Below are 25203 nucleotides of genomic sequence, written 5' to 3'. Positions count from 1 at the left end.
AGATGGAGCTGCTCCCAAATGTCTCTTTAAGTGCCAGTGGCCACAATCACAGTCCCAATCGCAAGCTGAGCTCATTTAAAATGCAATGCCTGATGGTCTTGCTTTGCTGGTTGAGTGAAGTCATGGACTCAGGCACAATGGCTACTGTGGAACCTGTTTGAAGTCTTATCGGGTACCGGGGCTCAAGCAGAGGAACAAATCTGTGTGTGTGGGAACAAGAGAGAAATAGTATGTCTGTCTACACACTCACTAAAATGACTATGTAGACAAGCATGAGTATGTGTGCGCGCGTGTTAGTGTGTGTGTGTGTGTGTTTGTGTGTGTGTGTCTGTGTGGGAACAAGAGAGAAATAGTATGTCTGTCCACACACTCACTAAAATGACTATGTAGACAAGCATGAGTGTGTGTGCGCGTGTGTTAGTGTGTGTGTGTGTGTGTGTGTGTGTGTGTGTGTGTGTGTGTGTGTACATACTATATGTTTGTGAAATCCTAGGAAAGTCAAATGAACCCTTTTCACAGAATCAGCATCAGATGACAGAAGGCAACGTGAGCACATTGACATCACTGGTCAGACAGTTGGGAATCAGATGAATATACACACCCACACACACCCCCACACACACACACACCCACACACACACCCACAAAGTTGCACTTCCACTGTAACAGAATAAGAGGAGAGTTACACCTATTCTATTTTGGGAAAGCCTATTTCAAGCCACCAAGTGTGTGTGGATAAACATTTTATGGGCTATGATAACGGCAGTCAAACAGCGTTACCCTCCAGGTAATATGATGGAGCCCAAGAAACAGCCGAGGGAAATGAGGAGGGTAATTATAGTCCAATAGACATCCCAGTTCAAGAAAGGTGCATGAGTCTTTTTGGTGAAATATCAACAAAGCTAAAAAGGTTTGTCACCGCTCAAGACGTGAGACATTATTACTGACGTACTGTTTGCGACCGTGTGCTAAGCCAACATAAAACTATCTTTTACTTTGCTACTCAACATGACCACATGAAAACATATATCCACTTTATTCTCGGTTACATCTGCCTTTAACAGTAGGGGAACAGGACACGGTGACTTGATATATTTAAAGAATAGCACATGGCTTTTGCAGTAAGGAGAGGCTGTATTTACTATGTTAAAATCTTTTAAACATGGGTGATGAACTGACCTTCAGTAACACAGACATGTCACAGTGTCACAGACACCAGAGATCAGTGGTTGTGGAAGTGGTCGGGATTCAATGGTGGGTCATGATAATAGTTCTCCATATTTTTTGTCATGACATTTATCTATCTATCTATCTATTTATTTATCTACCTATCCATCCATATATCTATTTATTTATTCCCCCCCCAATTGTATCTGGCCAATTACCCTACTCTTCCGAGCTGTCCCGGTCACTGCTCCACCTCCACCCCCTCTGCTGATCCGGGGAGGGCTGCAGACTACCACATGCCTCCTCCGATACATGTGGAGACGCCAGCCGCTTCTTTTCACCTGACAGTGAAGAGTTTCACCAGGGGGACGTAGCACGTGGGAGGATCACGCTATTCCCCCCAGTCCCCCCCCCCATACAGGCGCCCTGACCAACCAGAGGAGGCGCTAGTGCAGCAACCAGGACACATACCCACATCCGGCTTTCCACCCACAGACACAGCCAACTGTGTCTGTAGGGACACCCAACCAAGCCGACCAAAGGCGGCGTTTAATAAGCTTTCATAAAAGCCTGCAGAAAAAACATTTCGTAACGCACCAAAAAAAAAATCTCATCCCGTAATCTCAAGTCTCGAGAGTGTGGTGCCAAAGAAACTGGGAAACAAATATTGTCGGGATTGGATCGTATTTACTGATGCGCAATGGTGGGGAACCTGTCGCCATCCGTTATACGACTCTGGGGATAAAATCACATCTTACGTTCCAAAACGTCTTTCCCTATTAGTGAGAAATCTCGTCTGAAACGCGTCCGCAACAGACGACAGCAGACACTGACGCTGACCCTGATGAGGAAGATGACAACGGGCTTGTTCCTATTTCTATGAGCATAACACTCTTTTCTATTTGGGTGCTGAGTAAAGAATCACTTTGGTCAGACGGTGACCAACGCTCCCCCAGGGGGGAGGCTCTGTCCAAGCTTGTGGCTACACCGAGGAATGTCTCGCTCGGCGCGCTGGAATCCCAGGGAGCCGAGAGCTGTGTCCCGCGGGGCTTTTGGGTTCCTTGCGGTCAGCTGGGTCACCACAAATGATTGCAACTGGACGGATGCCTCGACTCCCCATCGAAGACATTGAAAGACTACTCGATGTCTGTTTACGAGACGTTTGCGACAACATCTTGGATGGGATAAAAACCTGGTACCTTTGGTTTTTGTTGCTCTTTTTTTTTTAATGGAAGGAAATGTTATGTTGCTGTTATTGCAGGAAAATCCGTTTATGGGTTTTTGGTTGTTTGTTTCTGGAATGAGGAGAACAATGACTATTCTAATGTCTGACTGATGCTTGATTATTTGTTAAATTACAGTGTTTTTAACATGGTTTTAAGGTCCTAGACTTGCACAAAAACATGAAGCGTAAAACTTGCTTCAAATACAAAAAAACAACAACATTCAAATCATGCATACTTTCAATTCAAACTAAGTTGACACTTCGGAGGTACGAGGGTTTATCAGATGGCAGTAATATGAGCAATATTAAGAGTCGCACGTATCTGAATATGTATCACACAAGATCCTGTAAGCTTTCAGAAAAGGTTCGACTCACATCCTTCACACACCCGGCACGTTATTTTTAGTCGAACCTAGGTCAAACAAAGACGTCTAATTCTCCGTGCAACTCCTAACCAGTATTTTTTTTTCGGAAATGATTATTAATTTGTCAGTAAATCAGCCTCAGTTGGTGGCGTGCCAAGCCATCAAGATGTCAGTATGATGCTAACAATATGAACTCAGCTTGACCCGACTGTGTGGAAGCCAAGGGACAGGGAAGTGTGAAAAAGCCCCATTAAGACCCAGTGTGAATCTCTTTAGTCACGCACAGCAGAGGAAACCACGGGCCATGCAGAAGACAGAAACCCCCCGTCAGACAGGGAGGCTGTGTCTAACAGTGTGTGTGTGTGTGTGTGTGTGTGTGTGTGTGTGTGTGTGTGTGTGTGTGTGTGTGATTTTTCTTTGTGAGCCTAAAATAGTGTTCCGAGAGCGTTCCGAGCTCTTCTTCCTGATGGCTTCAAGTTTTTGTCTTGCGACAGCCACGTAAACAATCGCTGTAAAATTCACTTTAAATGACATTTCCTTTTAATTTTCTACCCCCCAGTCATACAAGGAAATCTAAATTAAGAAAATAATGTTTCATGACATTTCACAGGTGATAACTTACATAAGGCAATTTTTGTATCAACCGTCTGTTATTAGCAGCTGGCAAAACCAAGAGAAAAAAAATAAGTGAGTGTCAGCGGTATTTGCTTGCAGCTAATACTGGCGGTTGGCTTCTCCTGAATGTATTTTAAGGTGCGCCTGAAATTACAAATCGCACCGAATTTTCTGTTAGTTTACTACAGAAAAAAAATGTTTTATAAACATCAGAGCAGGCCAGGCCAAACTGATGTTGGCCATGACTGAGATTCGCTATCAAGGCAGCAGCTGTTTAAAGCCGGAGTAATTAACAGCTTGTTAACTTTACTGCACACGAGGTGCAGGCGAGAGGGCTCTGACTTGTCCTGCAGAGGTGTGTGCATGCGTGTGTTTGTGTTGGGTGTGTGTGTGTGTGTGTGTGTGTCTAATTACGTGAGAGAAAGTTAATTTGATTGTGTATCCTTATTTTAAGCACCTATTTTATGTGTGTATTTGTGCGTCTTGTGAGTGCTACAATGTTGTAGAAAGATGTAAAATCATCACTGACTGTGGAGTCGAAAAGGTCGACGCCAAATAAAATATCCTTGGTGAGCAACAATTGAAAACTCCTCTCGCTAAGAAGACAGGAAAAACTGATATTCCATCCATCCATCCATTATCTGAACCGCTTATCCTGCTCTCAGGGTCGCGGGGATGCTGGAGCCTATTCCAGCAGTCATTAGGCGGCAGGCGAGGAGACACCCTGGACAGGCCGCCAGACCATCACAGGGCCGACACACACACACACACAAACACACACACACCCATTCATACCTAGGGAAAATTTAGTATGGCCAATTCACCTGACCTACATGTCTTTGGACTGTGGGAAGAAACCAGAGGCCCTGGAGGAAACCCATGCAGACACGGGGAGAACATGCAAACTCAACACAGAGGATGACCCGGAATGACCCACCAAGGTCGGACTACCCCGGGGCTCGAACCCAGGACCTTCTTGCTACGAGGCGACCACGCTAACCGCTGTGCCGCCGGAAAAACTGATATTCCATCGAATAAACACGATATTTGTTGGATCCCCCCCCCCCAAAGTGCCTTACACTACTACTAGTTACATCTTCTACCATTACGAAGGACCGAATCTCTGGATGGCCACTAGGAAAGAAATTTGTAGACCAACTGTGCTCACCTTCTGTTGTGTCCTCACAGTGCTGATTGACGTTTTCATAGGAGTCCCAGCGTATCAGAGGGTCTTGGGTATTGTAGTCTACAGACACACTGGGCCCATTTTCCAGGTGGTCCATACCTTGACCAAAAGTGTAATAAGAGGAACAGAAAGTGAATATCTGAGTTGTAATGGTCCAGACTCCCATTATAAATAGTCAAATGGCATTTGTGCCTGTTGTTTGTGAGGAGTTTAAGGTAGTCTACTTATGCTGTTTTTCAACTGCGTTTACAGTTTAGCACATTATCCACTAAACTAAAATTTGTATGTTTCTTATTCTCCCCCTAATAACTATTCTTTCTGTACAGTATATTCATTCATTCATTCATTATCCAAACCGCTTATCCTGCTCTCAGGGTCACGAGGATGCTGGAGCCTATCCCAGCAGTCATTGAGTGGCAGGAAGGGAGACACCCTGGACAGGCCGCCAGACCATCACAGGGCTGACACACACACACACACACACACATTCACACCTAGGGACAATTTTAGTATGGCCTATTCACCTGACCTAAATGTCTTTGGACTGTGGAAGGAAACCGGGGCACCCAGAGGAAACCCACGCAGACACAGGGAGAACATGCAAACTCCACACAGAGGACCAACCGGGATGACCCCCAAGATTGGACTACCCCGGGGCTCGAACCCAGGACCTTCTCACTGTGAAGCAACTGTGCTAACCACTGCGCCACCGTGCCGCCCCGTACAGTATAGTCACTACCAAATTACATGAGTTCATGATAAGGTTATGATATGTTTAATGTAATCTATATCTAAAACTAAAACAAATTTGAGGTTTTGAGGTACTTCTGTATGAAAAATCCTTTTTTGTTTTTTTCTTCCTTTAGATCTTGCTCTGGGTTGGGTCTCTTTTTTTTCTTCTTCTTCTAGGAAGAAGAGTAAAATAAAGTCTGAGTCCCTAAGCTTGATGTCAGTTATTAAATCCGACAAAGCCAATTCCCACGATGACAGGTCCACTTTATGTAGCATTATATACAATACAAGTGTGCATCACAATTCAATTCAATTCAATTTACTGTCATTAAAAACAATGTGCAGGCACATGTTAAAAATGAAATAAGGGCTGTGGCTTCACCAAACAGTGCAAGACAGACAGACAAACACAGCAAACACAGTATAAGACATACACAGATGAAGACCAAAAGACAAAAACAAGTTTAAAAAAGAGCAAGAGTACAAAAAAAAATTTTCAAGTATAAAGTGAAAAAATGCTGAACCTCTAAAACACTGAACAATTCTCATCATTATCCTTACCATGTATTTTCTCTGGTCCAAACGAGAAGACAAACTCCACTTTTCCATATTCTGGAAATCTATCATCTGTGTGTGGGAAGGAAAAAAAGGACTTCTCTATTTAACATCTGTCAGTATGAATTTTATTAATCCTTGAGAGGGAAACTAGTAGGCTTTAAATAGATAATTTGATCGATAAAAAATTTGCTTTATTTCTACTCCCCCTCCCCCCCCAATTGTATCCGGCCAATTACCCCACTCTTTCCGAGTTGTCTCGGTCGCTGCTCCAACCCCTCTGCCGATCCGGGGAGGGCTGCAGTCTACCGCATGCCTCCTCCAATACAAGTGGAGTCGCCAGCCGCTTCTTTTCACCTGACAGTGAGGAGTTTCGCCAGGGGGACATAGCACGTGGGAGGATCACGCTATTCCCCCCCAGTCCCCCTCCCCTCTGAACAGTCACCCCGACTGACCAGAGGAGGCACTAGTGCAGCAACCAGGACACATACCCACATCCGGCTTCCCACTCGCAGACATGGCCAATTGTGTCTGTAGGGACCCCCGACCAAGCCGGAGGTAACACGGGGATTTGAACCAGCGATCCCCGTGTTGGTAGGCAACAGAATAGACCGCCACGCTACCTGGACATCCTATTTAAACTATCTTGTCCTGATCATGTTAACATCAAGTTCTTATTACTTCCTAGTTGCCTTAACAGAGCCAGAGATGGCTGCAGTTTGTTGATATACAAAAATTAAGTGAAGTGCAAAGCACGTGTGAACACAGAATATATTTTCTTGGATATTTGCAGAATCAGATGTACAGAGTTGGTGTGCAAATTTGCATCACTAGTTATTAACTGAATCTGCACAGTTAGCTATTCACATTACAAGAATTATGGCCAGAGGTTAAATATGTTCAGTAGTGTGCCTACAGGTAAGAATGTGCCTCATTAACATTGTCAGAAAATACAATATTGAATTGCCAGATGGAAATTGTACTTGTTGAGGACACTTTCAGGGTTTGCTGGTGGTCCAAATTCCCTTACCTTTAAAAGTCTCATCAAGCTCATCTTTTCCGAAGATGATCCCCAGGTCGTGAACAGCGCAGGTGTGGAACTGCACCCGGAATATCACATCCCTGGATGGGCTGCGGTAGCGCTTGTGGTAGCACTTGAGCTAGCGGGTGAGAGACAGCAGCACTTGAGGTTAAAACAATAGAAGTGGCATAATTAGCCAGGTTCAGCAGTTTACCGGCGTAATCAAATAGGGGTAATTTTTTGGGGTTAGATGGGACTCGAAACAGAAGCCTGATTTGTTTTGAGTGAGAAAAGCTGTCTCAAAATAGAAAACAGGAATTTGTACCATCAGAACAAAAAATGTCACGAGAAAACCCTGTAAGGTCTTCTCCTTTAAATGTGACTTCTTTATTTGTGCTTCCCGATAAGGAAAAATAGTTATATTGTCATTAAACATTGGATTTTGATTTTAGACTCTTGTCATAGCTAAATATAATTCTCATCTATTGTAGCACTTTCAGAATATTAAATAAGTAGAACAGGGCCAGAAAAATGTCCCCTTGATTCATGACCCATTCCTGTTTCACTGCATTGGCTCAGTGCTAGATAAAGAATTTAAGACTATTTTTATATATAGCCCTGTAAATGTATGGCCTGGCTCTCTCCACTCGAGCATCATTCCAACCATTGCTATCCACACAAGAGTCTTAAAAAGCACTATTAAAACCTTCACACGGAGAAATCTTCTACAGATCCCCACCCACACTGCACCTAAATGGGCCTGATCAGCCATTATTCTCCTTTATTTTTTTTCTGATACAAGGATCTCACTTTTACAGGTACTGAAGGAATATATACCTTCAACTTAAACAACATATTGCCCAACAAACTGAGGATGTCTGCACCATAAAACTGCCAGAGCCTCATAAAATTACCTTCCTGTACATCCTTTACATCTTTACATTGGCTGTAAGCCTTGCGTTATTGAATGCCAAGGACTTTTCAGTGCTTATGGTATGTTGGAAGGTAAAAAAAAAAAAAAAATACTCTGATGCATCCTCACCGAATTCAAGTCAGGATGAAATAGTCTACGCAAATGCATTGGAACTTTGCTTAAACCTATTAAGCTACTGCAACGTGTAGGCAACATACAGTAGAGAACACTTTGAAAGTGACTTATATCATGTATATAATCATAGAGACACAGTCAAAAGCTACATATGCTACAGCAGGTACAAATAAAAGTGATTTTTTTTTTTGCAAATACTTCTTTGACCATTTGATCGACTTGGATTCTGCAAATATAACAGATGCTACTGGTGGAGGCAATAGAGACCAAAATATCTAAGACTCTCCAATCTAAATAAACAAAACCAGGGATGAGGAAGAGAAGTGGGATAGGTTGAATGTCTTGTGGCTTAGTGTGGCTTTCTGGGATATGGTATACCTCCCACTGAGGTCTGCTCCATGAGAAAAAACAATGCTGGCAAGGCAATTTTGAGAACAAAAAAAAGGAAGAATGAAAACTTTCTGTACATGTCAGGCTGAACTCTCCAGCCTTTTGGGTCCCAAAGGACCACTCTTACTAACTATGTTAGAGAATCAGAAACAGCCCCAATTTTACAATAGAAAGTAAAAACCTCACCTCTGTTGTTTATGCAACTGATAATCTTTACATTTCATTTGTGAATGGTAGATCATACAGTTGCCATTTTGGATTTATTTCATTTGCACTTTGGCTTTTCAAATTTATTTTTGTTGTAATAACTGACATTGTTGTTGAATGCTCTCCAAACTGAAATACACTTGACAAATCAATACACTAATGGTTAATCTAATCAAATCTGCACTAGGCTGCATCCACATGAATGCATAGCAAACAGAAATTACAGATACAACAACACACACTCCCTGATGACCAAGCTCTCTCCCAGGCAGCACAGTTCAAAAGTCATGAGTTTTGGAATATTAACAGGCATCAGCAGGCAACTGCCCCGTGTAAGGATGAATTCAGTAGAATCCATTGCTCCTTCCTTAGATACAGAATGAGACACGAGCTCTGACTCCAGCAACCATTCACAGAACCGAATGCCAGAAATGGAATGGCCTCAAGCATTAATGCTCCTTTAAAATTCTCCATGCTGAAATTATGAGCCATCAGGATGCATCATGGACAGCATCATGGCCCAAATGACATAGCATAAGCAGAAAGTACGCTGACATGTGCAGTTCCTCCTTAAACTATCTTGTGCATGCCAAGATAACCTGGGACAGGAGTCATGCAATAATTAGTTAAGAACTTTGCTTTAAATATTTTTTTCTTTAGTTTAGGAGAACTAAAGGTATAACTGTGTTTTTAAGAAATGCATCCCTAAGAAACGCAGAATAGGCAAAAACCCTCTTACAGCGTCTTCAACGAAATGTCTGGTTGACACCATTTGCTTTAAATTATTATGTCACCTTTAAGTAGAACCTTGTGTTTCGCCTGGAGAGGAAGTACCCTAGGCTGCCATTTTGACATAATATTTTACAACAAAAATATTGTGTGTTAATGACAGTCCTTAAACTGAGGTATAGGATCTGTGCCAACTGTCTTTCGACCAGTTTTATTGCCCTATTTATTCTGTGAATGGAGACTATAAACTGTTAAGGGAAAAGCATACTGTATCTGGACCAAACAGTGATAAATGAACCCAATAGGATTCCCTCATTACTAATAAACAATGAGAGTTAATGCATCACATCTATGGGATATGTCCACAGCTGTTACTTGAGATGATGACATATGTGCCATAGTACTGCACTAATCATCTGAAAATCTCAATTTCCTAGAGGTAATATACAGGATACTGTTTTGTTCATTATTCGTGTTATTCCTAACACACTAAAGAGATAATCTAGTGATGCCATTGCAAAAACACTCTCTAGAAGAGGCAGACAGACGGACAGACAATCCGCACATGGAAATTCCATGTCTGCGGCCAGACAGGAAAAGGGTAAAGCAAAAGTGCAGTGGCAGTGGGTGTTCTGAGCCATATGCAGTTATGCATGCTTTATAGCTATGAAGATGAAGTCAGATAGATTGGGAGTGGGAGGACCAGTTTATTTTGTCTCCTTTTTTTTTCTTTTTGCTTCACATAGTGAGGTGATGTCACCTCGCTGCATGTCACCAAAGCCCCCAAAGTAGAAAATGTTCATTCTTCCATCTTTCGTACTGCATGTATTAAAACCTTAAATTAACCATACACCATTGTTATGACACTGGATTCTCTCTCTTTTGAGTTATCTTCTAGAAATATCAGTTTACTAATACATTACTCGACATGGGTATTTATATGCCAGGCTTACCAGGATGTCTCCTTTCAAAAGAAGGCCAGGTTCAATAGTGATGCAGATACTTGTCTGGCTGTCACCCTGCACGTTGCTGTAAAGAGAGATTTTTTTATTTTTTTTTATTTTTAGGAATTAAGTCTATTCCTTATGCACTCGTGTAAACATAATAAAAGTAAATTAAGTGTTCCAAACTCAGAAAACAATAATATTCGAAAGCATCAAGTTCTGAACCTTAACAAGTAACTAACCATCAGACAATTTTAGCGAGTTTGCTTACATCTGCAGGTTAAAAACCATCTCAAGGTTAGAAATGTACCAGGCTGGTCTTGGTACTCTGTGATGTTAGCATAGCAGGTTAAACACAGCACCAGCTAATGACATGAGTCTGTTTGATTTATCAGCACTGACAGACAGGCAAACAGAGCCAACATTAAAAATTGTTATCAGTACTGTCAATGCTGCTTCTTGAGCAGACCTATATCCAACAGACCCATTATCTCCCCCCCCCCCTTTTCTCCCCAATTGTTTTCGGCCAGTTATCCCACTCTTCCGAGCCGTCCTGGTCACTGCTCCATACCCTCTGCCGATCTGGGGAGGACTGCAGACTATCACATGCCTCCTCCGATATTTTTGGAGTCGCCAGCTGATTCTCTTCACCTGACAGTGAGGAGTTTCGCCAGGGGGACGTAGCATGTGGGAGAATCACACTATTCCCCCACGTTCCCCCGAACAAGCGCCCCGACTGACCAGAGGAGGCACTAGTGCTGTGGCCAGGACACATACCCACATCCAGCTTCCCACCCGCAGACACGGCCGATTGTGTCTGTAGGGACGCCCAACCAAGCCGGAGGTAACACGGGGATTCGAACCGCATTCTCCGTGTTGGTGGGCAACAAAATAGACCGCTACGCTACCTGGACACCCACTAAACAGACCCAATATCAGTGTTATTAGCTGCAGCTGTGGTTATCCTGCTATGCTTACATCACAGAGTACCAAGACCAGCCTGGCATTTCTTTAACCTTTAGATAGGCTTTAACCTGTAGATATCAGCAAATTCACTAAAATGATTTAGCATTTAATTTCTCTTTAAGAAAAATGTCGCCTTAAAAAAAAAAGAACTAACAATACACATCCATCTTTCAAGCATGACAAATGTTGGCTCTTTTCTCTTTATGCATGACCGGTCAGATATATGACTCAGTGGGCAGCTATTAACAATCTGTCTGTAGCTATAGCAGCTACTATGACAGAATTTAAATGTGCTTGTGCTTCAACACTAGGACTGATGTAAAGCATTAGTGTCTACATGGCTGTCTGGCTGGGAGAAAGGGATCAAAGGATGCAAAGTACTAACACGGGGCATGTGAGAGGAAGAGGATGGAATGTGATTTGGTGCCTTAAAGGCTTCCAAGTCCGGATACAGTACTATGTGTACACCGATTGCTTCATGTTAGCATTTAGGAAGTCCAGCGAACACGTATACTGTGTGCTGATTACCTATTCATGAATGGTTAAAAGGTCCCATGAAACAAAACATGTATTTTTATTCTTGTTACCTCTTTCATCTGCATTAAATTACATATTTTTCCCACTATGCTCTAGAGATACTCAAGAATTTTTATTTTTTTATATAGAATAATGTTTTTCTCTTCCTGAAATATACAATAAGTTTTTAATTATGTGCAGTGCACTTGCAGGCATAACAAATGTCCAATGAATGTGACGTGAGATTTAGAGGAGATGAGTGATTTTCTACCACCAATTGAAACTTTGCCAAAAGCATATCAATGTCCCCATTCTTCTACAAATGCCCGGCCATTGGCCGTCAGTCAAATCAAACGCCCTTCCCTCACAAAATCCCATCTGATTGTTCTTTCATTCGGACATATGTCAAATCACAGAGGGTGAAAATGTATTTTTGTTCTTGTTACATCTTTTTCCCCCACTATGCTCTAGAGATTCTCAAGGAAAAAAAATTTTTTTTTTTGACAGAATAATATTTTTCTCTTCCTGAAATACACAATAAGTTTTTAATTATGTACACTGTACTCTCAGGAATAAAAAAAAATGTCCAATAAAGGTGACAGGAGGTTTAGTGGAGAAGAGTGATTTTCTACCACCAACTGAAACTTTGCCAGTAGCATATCAATGTCCCCGTTCATCTACAAATGCCTAGCCATTGGCAGTTAGTCAAATCAAACGCCCTTCCCTCACAAAATCCCATCTGATTGTTCTCTTTCATTCGGATATATGTCAAATCACAGAAGGGTGCGGTGCTCTAAATGCCGTTTCATGGGACCTTTAAGACATCTAACAGCCTTACATCACAATGTTTTCTTCCCTAGCAGTCTCAGCCTCATCATAAAGACACAGTAACACTGAGGTAGAGAAAAGCAAGAGGGGAAAATGAGGGAAAATAGTTAGGAGGGAACTAATAGGAGAAGCAGACAGTGTGAGTACCACCCTGGGTGCTTCCCTTGCCCATGAAAGAACACTCTAAAATTGACTTTTTCCCTTCTTTCTCCTTTGACCCCCACTCTCCTCAAACAGCTACAGAAAGCTATAGAATCGATAGTTTCCTGTATGGCCCTAGTAGGACCCCGTAGGGGATCCTTCAGCAGCAAAACCCCAGGGTGCTCATGCATATGCCTGGCTGCTGGTTTCATTGGCTCCCCAGCCACCTATAACACTAGTGCTGAATGCAGGCTCTGAAGCAGGGAAACAAGAGCTGAGCCTGGGAGGCAAGCTAAACACAAAAATGTGTGGCAGGCGGCAGTATAAACTGGCAGGAGGTATGATGTGTGTGTGTGTGTGTGTGTGTGTGTGTATACGGGGGGGGGGGTATGAAGGAAAATAGGGATTTTTAATATTGAGCCATTAAGAACTAACTCGCTATCCCTGGAATCTTATAAAAGTTTGAGTATGTGTGTGTGTGTGTGTGTGTGTGTGTGTAGACTTACTAGATCCCAGACGTGTAGACGGGTTGCATGGCTTGGTATATTTTAAGAAAAGGACGGCAACCTGGAAAACAATGACAAAACATTAAAATACAAGCGAGGAACATGTGCTAAAATGTGTCTCTCTACCTACATAAGCATGCATATGTATTTGAATTCAAACGTGTGTGTGTGTGTGTTTGTGTATGTAAATAAATATATGAGCATGTTCAAAAATGCTTATACAACACATACCTCCTTTGGACTCAAAGTTGGGGATGCCATGCATGATGACATGATGAAGGAACAGAGGTTTGTTGTTGATCTTGATGTGGCCAGAGAGCAAACCACTGAAATACTGCACATACCTAACGGAAACAGCAGACAGGACAGGAATGAATATTAGAGAAGCCATGTTCTCTTCAATCAGATTGTGTCATGTAATGTTTTCACAACAGTTGGATGAGCCTATGTACATCACAACAAAGAGACACCATGTCTGGCTATGATGACCACTTGCACCATAAAAGTGGTCAGCACCTTGACAGCCACGCCAAAGACACTAACCTTTTATTATCTAGCCTTTTGTAATTAATGGATAACTTGTTTCATCAATAACACAATAAAAGTAAAAGTGACATGGGAATATTATTGTTTTTAATCAATTAAATTATTACAAATTAATAGAATTTTCAAACTACTAAGATGGCACTTTCTCCCTGCAGTATATGGAAATTTACACTAGCTACTATCACATCGTGAAATGTGAATGGAGATATTGCCCTGCTTCCAAAGTGAATAAATTCTGCATGACTCTGAATAAAAGCATCTAGTAGTTGGTCAAAGGTATCTGTGAAAAATGCCTTACAAGGTTACAAAGTTATAATATTCATCCATCAATAACTTGTTGTAGTTTTACTGCCTGTGGCCTAATGGTGCTCCAACTACATTACATCATCTAGATTTATCTTAGGGGCAACCCCTTAATGGGTTGACGGAGGAAGTTCAAGGGCAGCAATTGGCTTGTTGTCGGCTTGTTGTTTAAGTTATTGCGTATATACAGTACACAATGATTAGTGATTCATGAAATCATACTGCCTTAGTCAGGCATGAAAACACTCTTGTTTAAGGAGAGAACTAGAAACTAGTCTCTAAAGTCAAAATGAATTTTTGCAAACCAATCAGATGCAGATATAAATGGTATTATCTAGTAATCTGAATGTTGGAAAAATATACCGAATGAAAATACTGGAAGTATTTGCAGAAACTATTTGTCTCAGGTGTGAGTCAAACTCATAATATTGTGGAGGGGGAGTGAAAAAAGACTGACCTTTTCTGAGACGGTTGGCCCACAGGAAGCACTTTGTCTTCATAAAAGCGCTTCATGGCAAACCTGTCCAGGGCCTGGTCAGCACTACAATACAACAGGCACATTCAGTTAGCACACAAATACCATTGTATTTTTTTTCAACTCAGTCTACTTTTTACTCTGATCTAGAAATATACCAGTTTCAGACAAGCTGTCTTTGTCACCCACCCATGAATTTTTTTTTGAAAACTAATGCCAATAGCAATTCACCAAGGCATGGCACGAATGCAAAAACAAGTACAATTGTTTTGATTGTTTAGTATGCAGTGGTTTGTTGTATTTGGATGCCCTACAAATGCCCTGATAAATTCAGTCTGTATAGAACCTTAAATTGTCTCACAAGCCAAAAATGCACAATACTCTCAACATGTCCAAAATACATCTGTATTAAAGTACTGTTACACAGTCGGTTCATGATCCTTTCAGTTTGCTTCAAATAGACTTCTGAGTGTTATGGGCTGTTACTCCAAAAATAAATTTGAAATTGATTTATGCCATTATGAAATCACAGGCGTATTCTGCTGTATCCATTTAAGCAACAATAGGCGGGGAAAACCCATGTTTGTCAGGTGGGTCTTTAGGTTGTGAAAGAGTTGAGGTCTCCTTTGTTTTGCAGTTATGCAAAATAAAATTCCCTTCTATTTTGGCATCATGGAAAACAACTTTAATGAAGTGGAGCACAGTGGCAATTCAGGATGATCGTGAAGCTACAGAAAAGGGGGACAGCCATAATTCAATTCTAGTGAGGAAACGCCTCGTTTTATACAATTGTGATGCCTATCCCTTTGATTGGATTCACCGCTTTCTACTTAAAATCATTATATCAAACACTTCTCTTTCAATTCCTCCCCTTGTTTTCCAGTTAATGTTCATCATCTTCACTGCAGACCTCATCTCCCCTTTCTCACATCTTCACCTCTCCCCCAGATATATTTTTTTCATCTCATGATGAACAATAAGCTGTTATCTTGGTCCTATCTGGTTAGTTTCTCTCTCTCAATATCAGTTTGTGTCTTTCAGTCCCACTATTTTTGAGAGAATTACTCCCACATCAGGATAACCAAAAGTGCTGATTCATCCAACTGCTCACTCCCACACCGCCATGTTATGTCTCAATGCCTGTCTGATGCTCTTCCTCAGCATCCCTCTCTCATTCTGTCTTTTCTTAACACATACAGTGCCCTTTATCGCCATGGCTGTTGTTGTGGCTGTGTACCTACCTGGCCGATATGTTGCTGTAATGCATGTATGCTGCCACCACCACCCCAGTTCTGCCACGGTTGCCCTGAAAGGAGATGAGTCATTCAGCAATTTACTACAAGGAACTGAATTAGTCTAGCAATTATGAGGAACCATGCCAACTACATATTGTAAGGCTCAACAGTAAAATTTTGTTTTACATTCCTATAGTAATTATAGTAATTATTTTATAGTAAAGCGTGTACAATAAAGATTAATGTAGATTATAAATAATGGGAGGCAGGCCTTAGCTGGTAACTGTTGGTTGATTTATGACTGTATTGACAGCACCACAGATGCGCTGCTAAAGTTAGGCACTCGAAAACCAATTTCCATGCACTGGTTTCTATAGCAATAAACTGACTTGGAAGTTAAATTGGATTAATTTTACATCTTTATCCATCTCCCGCACAACCAGAATTGTCCACGTTAAAAATGTTCCACAACATAATTATCTCAGTCATATGACCAGCTTGGAGACCACTGGAAAGGATTTGTTGATAATGTGGAAATCCAACACTGGCAACTTCCTTAGTGACCACCACAACCTCCAACCCACACTCTCATCATCAGTATTACTCAACTAGCAGAAAAACAACACAGCGGTTGCCAGGGCGACCGTCATGTTTGTAGCTTCCCTGTGGGAACATTTTGAAATGAGGCGAAGAGGTTTCAGCTCCTCTGCTTTATTCTCGTGTTGCAAGAAAAAGTCTGGGGCACAGTGGGGTAAAAGGGAATATGAGCCAATATTTTCTTTTAGACATGAGTCTTAGCAGCATTCAAAAATCATTTTTTCATGGTTTGTTTTCGGGAGCACTTGGTTGTCAGATGGGTGGGATCACCCCGTACAGCACAGTGCAATGAATTAAGTTTAGACTGACAGGAATGTTTGCCAGTTTAATTTTATCTGATGGACATTTACCTGACATCCGTCCAGTACTCCACGCAACTGTTAAAACTCCATTTGCCTCAAGTCTATTTAGCCAACTCGTCCTATTTATCTTTTTACTTTGTGCTTTCAAGATAATGTGACTTCAGTTATCATTGATATGAGAGTAAAGGAACCTAAACAGTTCTTATGGGTGGGATTTTAGTCTCTTTCTTAATTAGTATTTTACTGAACTCCTTTCCACATGTCACTTAGACCCAAGCAAAGAAAGACATGCAGACATACAAGTGCAGCTTATCTGAATCAGTGTTTAACTGACAAATGTTGCGGGACAATTATCCTCGCAAACATCTGTCTCTCTCTCTCACACACACACACACACACACACACACACACACACACACAGTCTCAGGGAACGTTATAGCCAGAGAAGAGCATGAGGGCGCCCCCTACTGTCATGTGGCGTGCTGAGCCTATCAGCTCTGGAAGAGAGAAAACCTCCTCCATTTTTGCAAGGTCATTGTGTGCTGTAGAAAATGCATCCTATAACTTTGTCTCACCTTGTTGTGTATGACCACCACATTGTGGCTGTCTGCACTCAGCCATGTGTCCATGGCCTTACAGATGCTGCAGATCTTATCCAGGGCTGGTGCATGGTGGTCTGGCCAGCCAAAGTCGAGAACCTAAGAGACAAAGAAACAACGAGACTGTGAAGGAAATGGAGATCAGTAGAGAGAGAATGAATGAGAGAGGGAGAGACCAGGCTCTCTCATCATCAACTGATATGGCAACACACATTTTATGAGGTTGAAAAACAAGAGAATGAAAAACACGAGGGGAGAGAAGAGATGTGAGATCTAGCCCACAAGCTTACCTTTGGATTAAGCTGGTTGATGTCATAACGTTTCTCGCTGAGGTTGAAGAGCTGGAAAAGTCAATTTAAATAATTTGTAAACACTGTATTTGTGGTCATTGTAAAAAAAGTTTTTTTTTCACTGGCATTGCCTGTTATGGGGAATTTACCCATTACAGCAGATTGTGAATTCAAGTTTGCTGTAGGCAGTCTGCCCACCATATCGCACACTGACTGCTACAGCATCTTGTTCCCGCTGTTAATTGCCATTTAGACGCACAGCTATTTTAGCATTACCATCACAGCCCGTATTAAACCAGAACCAGTTATTGGTGCACTTCCAAATACCAAACCCTCAAGATTTCCTATATCATGAGATTCAACCACATAGATAACAGGGGCTCAGATTCAGAGAGCCCTCTAAAACTGTCTGGCACACGTCATAATCAAAAGTTGATCCAGCACCGCCAACACCAACCAAAAGTACAAGGAGAAATAGGAAAAATATGGGGCAAACATCTACCAGGTAGTTGTGCCCATGTTTGGAGCGCAGCATGGAGGCCACCTCGCGCAGGTTGGCGGCATAGCTCTGCTCCTCCACAGAGCTGGGGAAGGAGACGGAAATGATTCTCTCTGTGATGTAGAGGAGGTCCACCTCATAGTTCTCCTCCAGCGCCTGCAGCAGACTGACACTCCTGGCAAGAAAGAGAGAGATGTAGAGACAAAAGTTCACTTTTTTGCTGTCATCTGTTATTGTGACAGTAAAAGGGTCCCCATAGTTGTGGAATTTATTTTATAGCGGGGCCAATTTATTTCTTTTTCAAATACTGCTATGGTATGATGGGTTTGCTTTGGAGCACAACACAAAGGACAGTCCTGTGCTCCACTTTGTCTTTGCATGGACATCTACTGCCATTTCCTTTTCTGTGCATTTGCCCTTCTGTGGTATAGTTATATTCTTTTCAACTCATTCAAATTTTTTAATAAGTCTGACAGCTTAATGTTATTATTAGACGGTACTATCAAAACAGCAAAACCCTACCAGCTAGGAACAAATGATGTCACTGTCACACAATTTCAGGGAAACACAAATTGGATTTTCTTTGATATCTACATTATTCCATTAAGCACTAAGCGATGTCACAGGATATATTATCAGGTTATATCTGACTGTTTTGTCTTCTTACAACGATCTTTTTTCATGAGTGTCTAACTTGCTGCATGTAGAAAAAGACAGATGATGAGATCAACCAAAGCAACTGATACTGCAAAGGAGATTACCTAAGTCTGTTATTCAAGGTAACATCCCTGTCGGCAAATACAAAGCTGGGTCAATTTTCAAAGGGAAACTTTCCAAAAAGATCCTGCTTGCTTTTAAGATGTTGGTAGCAACAAGAAATGGTTTGGCTGGCCACTGTGCCAGCTGATTTAGAGTTTCATTTCATACAAATTGGATGCTATGTCATATGATAAATAATTGACTGTGGCAAAAATCATGGAGAGATGCTGGAGAAATGATTGAGGGAGTAATTTTTACAATGGCTTCTAGTGTAATACTTGTAGGTAGCTAACTTCTCCAACTAAGTGAACGTTAACGCTAATGCTGCATGAGTGAACTATGTATGTGGGGAGGACGGAGCTTAACCCTGTATAATTCTCATACATCTGTGGATGGTGAGGTTTTTAAGAGGAGAATTTATGATTCTGGGTGGCACGGTGGTGCAGTGGTTAGCGCAGTCGCCTCACAGCAAGGAGGTCCTGGGTTCGAGCCCTGGGGTAGTCCAACCTTGGTGGATCATCCCGGGTCATCCTCTGTGTAGAGTTTGCATGTTCTCCCCATGTCTGTGTGGGTTTCCTCCGGGGGCTCCGGTTTCTTCTCACAGTCCAAAGAAATTAAGTCAGGTGAATTGGCCGTACTAAATTGTCCCTAGGTATGAATATGTGTGTGTGTGGGGGGGCCCTGTGATGGCCTGGTGGCCTTTCCAGGGTGTCTCCCTGCCTGCTGCCCAATGACTGCTGGAATAGGCTCCAGCATCCCCGCGACCCTGAGAGCAGGATAAGCGGTTCAGATAATGGATGGATGGAATTTATGATTCTTGCCTTAGGCAGTGAGACCTGACGTACAAATCAGATCAAGAGTAGAATCAGGCAGGGCGTCTGGATAGCATAGCAGTCTATTCCATTGCCTACCATCACGGGGATCGCTGGATTGAATCCCCGTGCTACTTCCGGCTTAGTTGGATGTCTCTACAAACACAACTGGCTGTGTCTGTGGGTGGGAAGCCAGATTTGGGTATGTATCCTGGTCGCTGCACTAGCGCCTCCTCTGGTTGGTCGGGGTGCCTGTTCGGGGGGGAGGGGGAACTGAGGGGAATAGTGTGATCCTCCCACAGACTACATCCCCCTGGCGAAACTCCTCACTGTCAGGTGAAAAGAAGCAGCTGGTGACTCCACATGTGTCAGAGGAGGCATGTGGTAGTCTGCAGCCCTCCCCGGATCGGCAGAGGGGGTGCAGCAGTGACCGGGACGGCTCGGAAGGGTGGGATAATTGGCTGGATACAATTAAGGAGAAAAAAAAGGGGGGGGGGTCCAAAAAAAATAGAGAGTAGAATCAGGAAGGACAGGATAAGAAAATTCAAGAAAAACATATGGGTTCACTCACAATGTGCATCTAAAAGCAAGTGTATTTGTTGTGCTCTTTTTTCTACTTCACTTGATTTGAACTGCACTATTTTACTTTTTAAGTATCTCATCTTTTGTATCGTTTGTCTGTATGTTTGCTATTTTTAGTTGTAAATATTTTACCTTTACTGTATTTTTCTTACTCTGTATAGCAATTTGAATTGCCCCTGTATGAAATGTGCTATACAAATAAAGCTGCCTTGCTGCCTAATTTGAAGTGGTGGGATATACTAAAAGATTACCGTGAATGACTACTTAATGAGCATAATTCTAGCCTGTCCAGAAAAACTTTCCTTAAATGGTGTGATTACGAACAAAATAGCTGGTGGTTTTGGTAAACGCTCATAATCAGTGATGAATGTCAGTAATGAAAACAATCTCAAATTAAGGATGGCTGTCCACACTGCCTACCTATCTTTCATTATGTGATTTCTCATCCAAAATACTAAGATGGGTGAACAAAAATATCAAAAAAATATTTCGCTATCCAAACACTCAAAGGCTAAAGCATTGGGACCTCTAGCCTTTGAGTATTTGGATAGGCTGTAGGAGTGTCCTCACAGCACCAAGTTCCAGTTTTTTTCGCAAGTTGTGAAACTAAAAGGAAAAAAATGTCCTAAAATGGTGAAGGTAACACACCGTGCAAATATTGACTCCACATTCAATTTTGCATAGAGTCTGAGATTACTAAATTCCCCAAGAGTTTTAAGTTTGTCTCCAAAATTGTCAGCTGTCCTCTTTGCATTAAACACGTGTCGTGTTGTTTTGCTTGGAGCGACTGAGAGGGAAAACAGAGCAAAGAGAGATTGATTTAGTGGATAAACATACCAGATTATGAAAATATGTCTACATTCCAGGATGCATGCGTGTGTGTGCACCTCACAGACCAAACAAAATATTTTGGTCATTGGTGGGAGATGGAGCTGGTGCAGGAACCTCAAATGTCGAACAGGTCTAAGTGATTTTAGCATGTCTGGTTTGTCTGGGGTAAAACTTGCAACACGCCAAAATAACATGTGGAGAGAGAATGGAGGGAAAGAATAACAGACAGGGACACACGGATAAAGACTGAGAGACACTTTGGGTTCTTGTGCTCATCTAAGGTGTTTTACTGCTTGCACATTGAAGAAAAGCCTCTGAAAATCCCCTCTCAGTTCTTAACTTTTCAGAAACTAAAACGGTAAATTTCATGCTGGTAAAAGTACCTCGAGACAGAAAAGAAAGACGATGATAGAGCAAAACAAAAAAAATGCAATAAACGAAGAGAAATAGTAAAGGGAGAAAGTGATGGAGAAGTGGGTGAGAGAGGAAAAAAAGGTAATTTTTTTTGTTTGGGGGGGGGGTGTTTTTGGACCCACCAGCCTGTAGACGAACATATTTCCCACATGTGTCAAGTGTGACTAGCCCCTGAGAAGATTGCTCATACGTCTGGGACTGAGAATCCCTCCAGCCTTACAATACAAATAACCTGAACTGTTCTGTACATCTGGGCCCACTCACTGGCCCACTTACTGGAACTTATTCCTCACCAACGATACAGGAGAAACTGATACATCACACACACCCTCTCTAGTTTACCACAGCAAACATTTTGGGCTTAAGTCAGAGCCCAATTTATTGCCCAGGAAAGTTTGCAAATATATGAACTTTGATTGGAGTTTGCTCATATACGTCACATTATTCACAATGACTTGGAAAGGTCATTATTTCTAAAAACTTCTTGTTTTATGATCTGCCTTCTTGAATAAGTGTACATAATCAAAGGTTTTAGTTTTTATTTTGCTTAAAGCGACTGTCTCTGTCAGCCTGTGTGTGTGTGTGTGTGTGTGTGTGTGTGTGTGTCTGACTTCTTAAACCTTTCTTTCCTTTTTATGACTTCCTCTCTGTCTCTCTGTTTCTGTTCCCCCCGTCTATGTAAGTCTCCCTCTGCATATGCATGTCTCTTCCCCCCGGGTGCAGTCAGGGCCAATATAGACCTGTGGTTTGGTCACTTTCCAGATCCACCAGCATGTGCTGACCGACTGAACAGCACAACGCCAACCTGCTTCTCATCAGTCTAAGAGATGAAGAGATTGTTTTTACTGCCTATCGCCTTCAATGAATGCAGTGTTATCTCGGCACGCTCAATTTCGCCGCTGCAGTGATCGCATTTACACATTTGGACGAGCACCAGCTGTGCACCCTTCCCGTTCGGGAACGCCAAACATTCAGCCATAAAATTTTTGTCTTTATGGATATGTTAATAAAGAAATGGCTAGAGAGAACAGCCTCTGCGCTCGGGTGTTTGATACCATGGATTTCATACGTGAAAAAGCGAACAAAGACTCCTTAGTCTCTCTTCTACATGTACCACCCCCCCCCAACCCACATAACTTTCACCATTTCACCCTATTCCCTTTGTCAGACAGCAACATTTCAAGCATATGGTAACTCCTTCCTCATGAATATCTGCAATTTTGAACTTGGGGAGTAAAGGTCATTGTCGTGAAAAAATTATTTGTAAGTAAGTGAAAAGTCAAATATGATGCAAAAAGTAAAAAAGGTTCTAGCTTTAGTTTCGGTTTTATACTTATTCAGTTATCTCTGTTAAAAGAATTTGTTGGGAGGGCAGATGAATTCAATCTCATCTTAAAAGTGCATGTGCACTCTTGTGATGCATATTTGTGCATGGGTGTTTTCTTGTGGAAAGTAAACACAACATAGTTTTTGTTAGTTTGTACTTGTAGGTAGGCGATGGTACGTCAACCACAATTTAACTGGAAACATGCAGACTTGGCAGGACAAGTACACTTGACATGTTAAGGGGGGAAAAAAGGAAAGAAATTAAGATAACGTTTGTGTATTTTATCTCCTATAATGAACAGAGCCATATTGCTCTTATTACAGTTTCATTACAGAATTATCAAGTCAAGTTTGGGGGAATGATTTACTCCTCCAAACAAACAATAATGTTTGACCTTAAATCTAGCTTAAATTAATTTCTTTTTTTTAGCATGGTAGAACAGTGTAAGTGAACTAAATTTAAGCATTCTGTCATGTTCTTTGGTAGAACCTCGTGACACTTGATTTCGCTGATTTTGCTGTAAAGAGAATTGCAAAAAAATGATGCAATGTGCATGGCTGGCGGTGAATCAGAGGTTTGGTATTTGTTTTAACACAAAACCTTAACATGTAGTAATTTGCCGTCATGCAATATGGCAGCGCGACTGACGTTTGCGGCGGCCTCACCTAGCACAGACTGTGCAGTGGGGTATGTGTCCTGGTCGCTGCACTAGCTCCTCCTCTGGTCGGTCGAGGCGCCCCCCGGATTGGCTGAGAGGGGATGGCGCAGCGACTGGGACAGCTCAAAAAGAGCGGGGTATTTGGCCAGATACAAGGGGAGAAAAAGGGGGGAAATTGGAGCCAGGGGGGGGACTATGTAGTGTCTTTGTCCATGTCTATGTTGAAGTTTGTGTCATTGTGTGGAGCGCGAGGGAAGTATGTCTATGATCGTCAATTTCTTGTGGAAATTAGCAATGAGAAACACTGGCTGGGGGAGCTAACGTTAAATCAACTGAATTAGCTTGGTCTGCTACGTCCAGTGGACCCAAAGATCACGGCCTTGCCCGGAGTTACGCCCGAGAGAAAACACCGATACCGGTGTGACAGGATGCGTAAGCGGGGCAAGCGCAGAGGTGTGCAAGCTAGGCTAACTGCTAACCCATACAAACCGGCAGTTCCAACAATCATGCTGGCTAATGTTCATTCTCTGGACAGCAAAATGGACTATATCAGACTTTTGAGAGCTTCCCAGCGCAGCGTGAGGAACTGCTGTGTCTCCGTGTTTACAGAGACGTGGCTAAATGAAAACATGACGGACACCTCGATTCAGCGGATGGGTTTACACTCCACAGAGAGGACAGGGTAGCTTCGAGATCTGGAAAGCTCCGGGGAGGCGGCCTGGCCGTTTACATCAACAGATCATGGTGCTAATATGTCGAGGTAGTCTCTACACTCTGTTCACCACACATAGAGTTCATGACGGTGAAGTGCCGACCCTTGTACTTGCCGCGGGAGCTGACGGCGATTGTCATTGTGGCAGTCTATGCGCCACCGAGTGCTAATGTGAAGGAGGCTATGAATGAACTCTACACCATCAAAGAACAACAGACAGCATTGGAAACTCTGATCACCTAACTGTTAGGCTGACTCTGGCATACAGACCTTGGGTGAAACGAGGAAAGCCAGTACTAAAATAATTCCTAATGTGGCCACAGGAGGCAATTACATTACTGCAGGACTGCTTTGAAAACACACAATGGGACATTGTTAAAGTGGCAGCAACAAACAACAATGTCATTGACTTGCAGGAATACACCGAGTCTGTAATAGGCTAACAAATGCATAGATGATGTGACAGTGGTCAACACTATCAAGAAGCGGGCCAACCAGAAACCCTGGTTGAATGGGGAGGCCCAGTCACTGCTGAGAACCCGAAATGCTGTATTCAGATCTGGAGACTGCAGCATACAGAGTGGCCAAGAGAAATCTGTCCCAGGGTAGTATCAAGGAGGCGAAGAGGCCGTATGGACAAAAGCTCAACAGCCACTTCTCTGATAATAAGGACACACGGCGCTTGTGGCAAAGTTTTCAAGCAATAACTGACAAGCCCCCACCCCCGCAGGCATACCATAAAGATCCCTCCATACCAGACAAACTAAAATACTTTTTTGCACTTTTTGAGGTAACCAACAACAGGTGGGCACAGAAAATTCCATCACCACCAAGCGACCAGGTACTCCAGCTGTCTATAGCTGGTGTAAAGAAGGCCTTTGCCAGTGTAAACCCATGCAAAGCTGCGGGGCCGGACAACATACCTGGGAGTGTTATTAAGGACTGTGCAGAATAGCTTAAAGATGTTTTTGCCGACATCTTTTAACACCTTGCTCAGTCAAGCAGTAGCGCCCAACTACCTCAAAAGTGCCACCATCATTCCCCTGCCCAAAAAGTCAAACCTAGTCAGTATAAATGACTTCCGCCCTGTGGCCCTCACTCCCATAGTTATGAAGTACTTT

The 25203-nt window shown here is 42.4% G+C and overlaps 1 protein-coding gene across 9 annotated transcripts in view; it reads right to left on the bottom strand.

The window, feature by feature from the left end:
• Positions 1-25203, bottom strand: part of tns1b (tensin 1b) — a 208828-nt gene that overhangs the window by 52383 nt on the left and 131242 nt on the right. For 6 of the 9 annotated variants that reach the window (XM_056289491.1, XM_056289487.1, XM_056289489.1 and 3 more), the window contains 11 exons: positions 17991-18162; positions 17489-17539; positions 17175-17297; positions 15707-15771; positions 14448-14531; positions 13373-13485; positions 13142-13202; positions 10194-10269; positions 6876-7005; positions 5854-5917; positions 4541-4665 (listed from right to left, as the gene is read on the bottom strand). In XM_056289491.1, the coding sequence (XP_056145466.1) occupies positions 4541-4665; positions 5854-5917; positions 6876-7005; positions 10194-10269; positions 13142-13202; positions 13373-13485; positions 14448-14531; positions 15707-15771; positions 17175-17297; positions 17489-17539; positions 17991-18162 (1064 nt within the window). Of the gene's footprint in view, positions 1-4540; positions 4666-5851; positions 5918-6875; positions 7006-10193; positions 10270-13141; positions 13203-13372; positions 13486-14447; positions 14532-15706; positions 15772-17174; positions 17298-17488; positions 17540-17990; positions 18163-25203 lie in introns of all 9 variants that reach the window. The other 3 variants (XM_056289488.1, XM_056289496.1, XM_056289492.1) reach the window with 2 other exon arrangements.

The sequence above is a fragment of the Lampris incognitus genome, chromosome 11 (genome assembly GCF_029633865.1).
Source record: "Lampris incognitus isolate fLamInc1 chromosome 11, fLamInc1.hap2, whole genome shotgun sequence".
Taxonomy (NCBI): Eukaryota; Metazoa; Chordata; class Actinopteri; order Lampriformes; family Lampridae; genus Lampris; species Lampris incognitus.
The sequence above is the reverse complement of the archived record's forward strand: the minus strand, read 5'-3'. Positions and strand labels throughout refer to the sequence as shown.